General features: G+C 45.2%; 1 protein-coding gene across 1 annotated transcript; it reads left to right on the plus strand.

Moving 5' to 3' along the window:
- The first annotated feature begins 5,360 nt into the window (after positions 1-5,360).
- LOC127765682 (peroxidase 2-like) lies at positions 5,361-6,785 on the plus strand. The gene is made up of 2 exons (XM_052290625.1): positions 5,361-5,721; positions 5,838-6,785. The coding sequence occupies exons 1-2, from the start codon at positions 5,464-5,466 to the stop codon at positions 6,597-6,599; spliced, it is 1,020 nt and encodes a 339-aa protein (XP_052146585.1). The 5' UTR covers positions 5,361-5,463; the 3' UTR covers positions 6,600-6,785.
- Positions 6,786-8,231: the final 1,446 nt, after the last annotated feature.

Genomic DNA, 8,231 nt, shown 5'->3' on the forward strand with positions numbered 1-8,231 from the left:
AATCAATCACAACTATCTACCATTTAATTTTTTAACATACTTCCTCATCTGAACCAATCATAACTATCCCACACTTAATTTCCCCCTCTACATAACCTCCGTAAAAAATCCATAAGTTATTTTAGGACGAATGAAGTATTTGACAAAGTCATTTGTGATGGTATTTTGTTCACGAGACTAGGTGCTTATGGGACTTCCATTTATTTCTTATTCAGTGCTGATTTTTTCATACCAACATTCACAGAATTAATGAAACATTCTCAAAATGTATTTTAACAATTTTAATAATCTATGTTTCCATAATATAATTTCTCAGTACGTTAAAGGTAAAGATCCCATTTCAGGGTGTGTTCTTGTGGCAAAACCATATTTTTGCAATGTGTTCAAGCAAGGCCTCAATTTTTAATGTGATCCTTGTAGTTTGCCTTTGAACTACCCAATCGAATTTTCCTAGCTCAGCTATATATTGTGGCCTTTGTGGAGAAAGGTCAAGCTTCAGAGTTTGGACTTACCAAATCAGCAACGTACGTACCAACCGATTTATAGCTTGTTAATTGCGTTGAGGAAGCCAGTATAATAGTCACTGACACTTTGACAACTTCAATTCAACTCGATTTCTTTTCTATTTTCTGATTTTTCAACGACAACGACTCCCCCCTACTTTGCAATGATATATAGCGTAGTTGATTGAGGGGAGTTAAGGTAGACTATTCGGCATTGACTTGTCCTTGATCGGTAGCTAGAATATAATTGGGATTAGATATCGGCGCTTTCACTTATATGTATGTGCAGATATTTGATCAAAACCAACCCCATTGACAATGCATACGCAAAATGCAGCATGCTCCAAAACTTGTCATGTCAACGCCGTCGACTAAGCTAGAAGAAACTTTTATCAAGGTATATAAATGTGTATGACAGCACACAAAATATCGAGCCGATCCATATTATTGGACAGAAACTGTCCACTAGACCTAAACAATCATGGTAATGCTTTGTCCATGCTAATTGCTGTGCACTAGCTGTGCATTGGCTTTTTTTATGTTAATTATTTTCGTTTGAAAAGGCTAGTTGCTTGACTTGCTCGTACATATTTTTTTCGTATATAAATGTCAAGTTACATTTTACTTAGAAAATAATTTGGATTAGATGGAACTAGGGTTAAACCAAGTTTAAGAAAATTGTAGAGTAAGCGGTCGGTTGTATAGTGCACTAATTAAGTAGCTGTGAGAATGAGATCAACTCAGAATTTCATGGAAAATTTTTCTACATCTTGCTAAATGGCATAGGCCCAAATACCACTCTCTTGGATAGTTGGATTTTCTTTCCCATTAACTCGCACTAAGACTCTTCCATATACCACTATTCACACTTTTATCATTCCATGTGGCATCACTTTTGCAATCCAACCCCTCCCCCCCCCCCCCCCCCAAAAAAAAAAAAAAATTGATGTAGAGGATGAGGCAAAAAGACCAAAATATCCTTGAGACCAATTGTAAGGTGCATGGTGGCGTCTATGTTGTTTCCTCCCTGGCGATGGCATCGTTGCCACCTTCTTTGAGCCAGTGCCCAGCAGAGAACACCACCGACTTCAACTACAATCCCTATTTGACACACGCCATCATGGCTTGAGGCCCACGTCCACGGGCGTAAATCGTTGATATTATTCAGCTACCACTCAAGCGGAACTCGCTGACTCGCGAAAGTGTGAAATTATTGTCATGATTAATATTTGTGATGAACAATTGGCTTTGCAAAATGATTTAATCAACGAATTGGTTTGAAAAGATGTGTGGATGTTGGTGTGAGTGCGTGTGACTAATGTGGGTCAGGTTGTAATATCTGTGCCCAGGAACGGTTGTTTTGTCTGATTGTGTGCAGGTAACTTGAGGTCAGCCTTGGTCAATGGTGAGGACCGGGACTATGCTCATGGAGGAGCATAGGTCTAGTACGGTCGGGATACCATGTGAGAAGGTGACAAGAGTTCGGATTCTTGGAGATCAACTTCGGTCAACGGTGGAGATCGGGACTAGACTCAGGGAGGAGTTGAGATCCAAACGGTCAAGGATACCGGGTGACGAAGTTGGATACGAGATGGCATACGGTGGATGGACATCGTGTGGGAGATATCTTCGCAACGGGTTTCACGAGGTGTGCGTGCAACGTCGGTGTTCGCGGAGGAAAATTGTGGAGTATTATATGGTTGCTACAGTACTCGAGGTACTGTAGCGGTGTTACTGTATTGTGCATATATGTGTACATAGTGGCGTGTATGCGTGTATGTGGATGCATGTACACGTGCATGTGGCTGCATGCATGTGTGTTGATCTGATAGGTTGGCTCGAGGCTGTGGCAAGCCGAGTCAGCTCAGGAGAACAGGAGGACGTGTCGCTGCTGTGACGGCGAAGAGAGTCCGACTTGTCTGTGGCCGATGTGGTTGCAGGTTTTGGGAAATTGTAAAAGGTATGGAAATTGTGTATTGAATCCTAGTGGAACTAGGAGTTCTACTCCTACTTTAAGTAGAAGGTTTTTGTGGTATAAATTGAGAGGGAGCGTGAGGCTTCCCGGTATCGCTTTGAGAACAATTGAGTTGATAGTTTAGTTAGGGTTTCGAGTTTAGTCGAGATTTTTGTAAGGAGTGCTGTTGTTGCACTTTGTAAACACATAGAGAAGCAATAAAGTTGTCATTTACTTTGAGAGTTCTTCGATTTGTGTTTCTTCGGGTTCAGGCGGCAGGAAGGCGGTCTAATCGGTGGCGTGCGAGCGGTTCGACCGGCGACAACAGGACTACGTCGAGATTTCCTTCGATTTGAGGGTAACTTTTATTTCCGCTAAAAGTTTTTGGGTTTTTGGTTTTTCCTACCATTCACTCCCCTCTGGTAGGCTTAGTTTCTTGTGTTCGATCCTACAGAAAGTCCCTGCTTCATTCCCCTTCTCCATCTCCATATTTGAGCAGAAGTGAGGGGAGAAGAAGTCTCCGACAATTATTAGCCCTTAGAGAGCCGCTACTCTCCTACTTCAGCTCTCTGACTCGGCTCAGCCAACCTCGCTACCACCGGTGGTGAAGTGGAGGTCTTCCATGTCATCCCGCCATGGCATCACCAAGGTTGTGCCTATCAACGAGGAGGCACATGCATCATCGGTATCCCTTGTGCTTGGGCAGAGGTGCTTCGTCGACAATGACTTATTTGAGCACTCTGTGATGATGCGATGTGATCCACTTTCTCTCGAAGGAGCAATCGATCCAGACCAAGGGTTTCCTGCACTGCTCACCCGTGGCAGTGGGCACCCATATATTCGTCCTCCACCACATTCTTTCGCTCCTACCTCCCCCATCCTGATTTCTTCTCCTGTGCATACTCTGACATCGAGAGGATGTGGCAGTGACGCCACCATGTACCATACAGCTAGACCCAAGGGCATTTAGCTCGATCTTTTTGCCTCATCCTCCATGTAGAACAGGGGAAGAATTGTAAAAGTAATGCCACGTAGATGATTAAAGGGTAAATAGTGGTACAGAAGAGTTTTAGTGGGGACCAGGTGTCAAAGGAAACGAAAGTCCAAGAAAGTGGTAGTAATTTTTTTCGAGAAAAAGTGGTAGTATTTGGGTACATAACATTTCAGAGGATGGTAAATAGGAAATTGTCCCGAATTTCATAGAGCACAATCTCTACCAAACCCATTATAATAATCCAACATCTCTTAAGAATAATTGAAGTGTCAAGCTTGCAGGTCACAATAAATATGCGTTTGAGAGACTTAATTGGTTTGACTTTCGTCCCTAGACAGCTTAAGAAAAATAATCCGTGTTGATGCTTCAACCATATGCAGGTCGCATTTGTGTTTACGTACAACAAGGTGCCGCTCGCTCCACACTTACAACACACACGGTTCCGAGCTGTCCATGATCAAGCACGGTACCCGTCAATTTAGCATTCCATTTCATTCAGCACAAAACAACACTTTCACTTTACAGAAACCATCTTTATCGGTCGACCAAAAATAGTCCCGATGGCAATAAAAACCGGGACTAAAAATATTCCCGGTTCAAAAGGTTAGAGCTACTTTTTTATCTTTAGTCCCGGTAACTAAAGATTATTTTTAGTCCCGGTTAAAAAAACGGCAGGCAGTGTCAAACCCCTCCTTTATTTTTAGTCCCGATTGGTAACATCTATTTATAGTCCGGGTTGTTAAACAACCGGGAAAAGAGATTGGCATGCGCGGAGAGGATGAGGCGTGCGCGCAAGATCAAGGAGGAGGACGCGCATGGGATCAGTTAATAAGTTATATCTCCTTCTACTCCCTTACCTTTATCTCCTCTTCCTCTCCTCTCCTCACTCACCACATCTCTTCCTCTTCCTCCTCTGGATCCGCCCCCTCCCCTCTCCTCCCCACTTCTCAGGCGGCCTCGGGCGGCGGCGGCCTCGCGCGGCGGATCCAGGAGGGGAGGCGGCCGGGCAGCGGCAGCGGCCTCGCGCGGAGGGCCCCGCCCGGCGGAGGCAAGCGGTGGAGGCCAGTGCGGCTGCACATATTTTTTTTCTTTTTTCCTTCTCTGTGTTGAATGTATGATTCGATCTGTGTTGAGAATGAACTATGTTGTTGTGAATGATTTTGAGAATGAACTATGTTGTTGTGAATGATTTGGGATGAACTATGTTGCTGTGAATGATTCCAGACGATGGGCGTGAGCTATATAAAATAGAAAAAAAACTTAGTCCCGATTGGTGTTACCAAAGATATCGATCTTTAGTCCCGGGTACTAAAGATCGTCCCGGGTACTAAAGATAGCGATCTTTAGTTCCGGATTCGTAGTCCCGGTTAGAAAATCAGGACTAAAGAGGGTTATCAACCAGGAGTACAAACCATTTCTACACCAGTGTTTAAATTTTCAAACTTTCAAAACCTTCATATCAAACCTATATTTAAAATGGTAAAATCTGATATATCATCTTCAAAAACGATCACGCTCGCGTTCGCCAAAAAAAAACGATCACGCTCACGAAAACAATCAACTTGGCAGATTCACCTTAACGAAATCCTTGTAAAAAAATATTAATAATGATGTCGGTCCAACCGGAGTGTTTTCGTAAGCCTGAAAGGAAGCATTTGAATAGTTTCCATGCATGTATCGCCTACCTGCCCATTTAATTTGATCATTTTTGCCAACGAACACATCACAGGTCAAACTGCTGCGTTGTAGTACGCTATCTAACAAACAGAAATCCAACGCGCATTCCGCGTTCGCCTGCCTCCCAACATGCATGCATTGCTCTCCAAACTAAACAAACTTGCAATCCAGAAGCCAATTAACCTTCTCCATCTATAAATACGCGTACACAAGAACACCACTTCATCACAAAGCTAGCTAGCTCCATTGTTCGATCTCATCTCCCTTAGCTAGCTACTCGATCTTAACAGTGAGCTTCCATTACTGAGAAGCTTTGTGCATTCTTAGCTACTACCATGGCTAGGCTGGCTGCTCTGCTCGTCTCCTTAGCGATGCTCATGGCGGCGGTGACGGCAGCCCGGGTAGAAAGAGCGGGCGCCGGCTTCTACACACCACCAAGCCCTTCCACCTGCGGCCTCAAGATCGGCTACTACCACGACAAGTGCCCGCACGCCGAGGCCATCGTCAAGGGCGTCGTCGCCGCCGCCCTCCACCGCGACCCCGGCGTCGGCGCCGGCCTCATCCGCATGCTCTTCCACGACTGCTTCGTCGAGGTACGTACGTACGTACATTCATGTGTACGATATGATTGCTTGTTTCTGATCATCTTTGTGGCCGCGTGCATGACACTTGACACGTCTACATCGCCATTGCCGACATGTGGGTGCAGGGATGTGATGCGTCCGTGCTGCTCGACCCGACGCCGGCCAACCCGCAGCCGGAGAAGCTCGCCCCGCCAAACAACCCCAGCCTCCGCGGCTTCGAGGTCATCGACGCCGCCAAGGACGCCGTCGAGGCGGCGTGCCCGGGCGTCGTCTCCTGCGCCGACATCGTCGCCTTCGCCGCGCGCGACGCCTCCTTCTTCCTCGGCGACAGCAGGGTGTCCTTCGACATGCCGTCGGGACGCCTCGACGGGCGCTACTCCAATGCGTCGCGCGCCCTCGACTTCCTCCCGCCGCCGACCTTCAACCTCGGTCAGCTCGTCGCCAACTTCGCCGCCAAGGGGCTCAGCGTCGAGGACATGGTGGTGCTCTCCGGCGCCCACACCATCGGCCTCTCACACTGCTCGTCCTTCGTCTCCGACCGCCTCGCTGTCGCCTCCGACATCGACCCGTCGTTCGCCGCTGTCCTACGAGCCCAATGCCCGGCGAGCCCGAGCTCGAGCAACGACCCGACGGTGGTGCAGGACGTGGTGACGCCCAACAAGCTGGACAACCAGTACTACAAGAACGTGCTCGCGCACAGGGCGCTCTTCACCTCCGACGCGTCGCTCCTGGCGTCGCCGGCGACGGCAAAGATGGTGGTGGACAACGCCAACATCCCCGGGTGGTGGGAGGACAGGTTCAAGACGGCCATGGTGAAGATGGCCGCCGTCGAGGTGAAGACCGGCAGCAACGGCGAAATCAGGAGACACTGCCGGGCTGTCAATTAACCAAGTTATCAACGTTTTCATACTTTTATATCTATATATATGCTCCTTATCAGTTACATCTTGTTGTTGGATTCCTTATACATTGATTTCGTGTCAAATGTCAAATGTGACTTTGCGAGACGCCTGTACTATGATTGTATCATGTTTAGTTAAAAAAAATAATAATGTTTACCAAGCAATTACATATATTGATTACTTCAAAAAAATATCACATATATTAATATTTCTGCTCTAGAGTGTCAATTTCAACAACTATATACTCCCTACATGTATGACATCGTTGACTTTTTTTATCAATGTTTGACCATACATCTTATTTAATTTTTTGTGTAAATATAAAAATATTTATGTCATGGTTGAAAAACATTTGATGATAAATTAAGTCATAATAAAATAAATAATAATTACATAAAGTTTTTGAATAAGACGAACGTTAGTCAAAAAAATCAACGATGTTATACATTATAATACGGAGGGAGCACTTCTGCTAGATCAACTAGACTGGATGCCTTCAACATTGGAGCAGAATGTTCTGACGACAGCACTAGATTGCAGAGGAGCAATATACTACCTCCGTCCCAAAATAAGTGCAGCCGTAGATATCCGTGTCCAACGTTTGACCGTTCGTCTTATTTGAAAAATTTGTGAAAAGAATAAAAAAATTTAGTCACACATAAAGTACTATTCATGTTTTATCATCTAATAACAATAAAAATACTAATCATAAAAAATTTTCAAATAAGACGAACGATCAAACGTTGAACGTGAATAGTGCAAAACTGCACTTATACACTAATAACCCTACTAAACCCTGATAACAAATATAAACCTTTGTGCAAAAGGGTAGATCAAATTCCCTTAAGGGGATGTCCCTTGTTTCTTCCATGCCATTCAAATAATTATTTTTTTTAAGAAGAAATTGACAACATAGATCAATATTGTTCTAAATTTCCTCAACAAACGATGTTGTTCTAAATACAAGGTGAAATACAATGTTGTTTTTTTTATTTTTTTAGTTTTTATTTGCGAGTTTAAACTTCGGTATCTGTCAAGTGATATATATCACATATTGGTCTATGTTGCCCTTTTTTAAGAAAAAAAATTATAACTCTTTTAATGGTACGCAAGAAACGAGGGACATCACCTTAAGAAACAAAATGACTTTACTCGCCAACTTACTACTTAACACCACCGCAGTTCACCGACATTGAACTGTGGAGCGAGCGCGGCCGCGGGAGCGGGAGTGGAAACAGATGCTTCCTAGCTGTGGTGGCTAATCCCAAGAAGGCCACCACCAAACCCGACATTAGGGTAATCATACCTTGTCGCCGGAGCGTTGTGGGCAATGCTGGGATGGTGATCACTAATGGAAGCTTGAGCTTGAGCTTCAGACGGTGCCGGTGCCGCCATGTAGCTCTACGGCCAATCGATAGGGAAGCTGGGAATGGCATGCCGCCCTTCGTAGGAGTAACGCCTAAATGCGGGGTTGTGGTGTACAGAGGAGTAATTCTGGTTCATCATGCTCGCACCGCAGTAGCTGCTGCTGCCACTGCTCCCGTCTGACTATGTTTCTTGAGGCCATGGAATGGTGCCTCCTCCAAGTGGAATGACGAAGGTGGGCACCGGCGGCGT

This window comes from Oryza glaberrima, chromosome 3, assembly GCF_000147395.1.
Source record: "Oryza glaberrima chromosome 3, OglaRS2, whole genome shotgun sequence".
In the NCBI taxonomy this organism is placed as follows: Eukaryota; Viridiplantae; Streptophyta; class Magnoliopsida; order Poales; family Poaceae; genus Oryza; species Oryza glaberrima.

Coding starts and splice junctions, on each gene's coding strand:
- LOC127765682 (XM_052290625.1), top strand. CDS start 5,464: ATGGCTAGGCTGGCTGCTCTGCTCGTCTCCTTAGCGATGCTCATGGCG. Junction 5,722..5,837: donor TCCACGACTGCTTCGTCGAG/GTACGTACGTAC, acceptor ATGTGGGTGCAG/GGATGTGATGCGTCCGTGCT.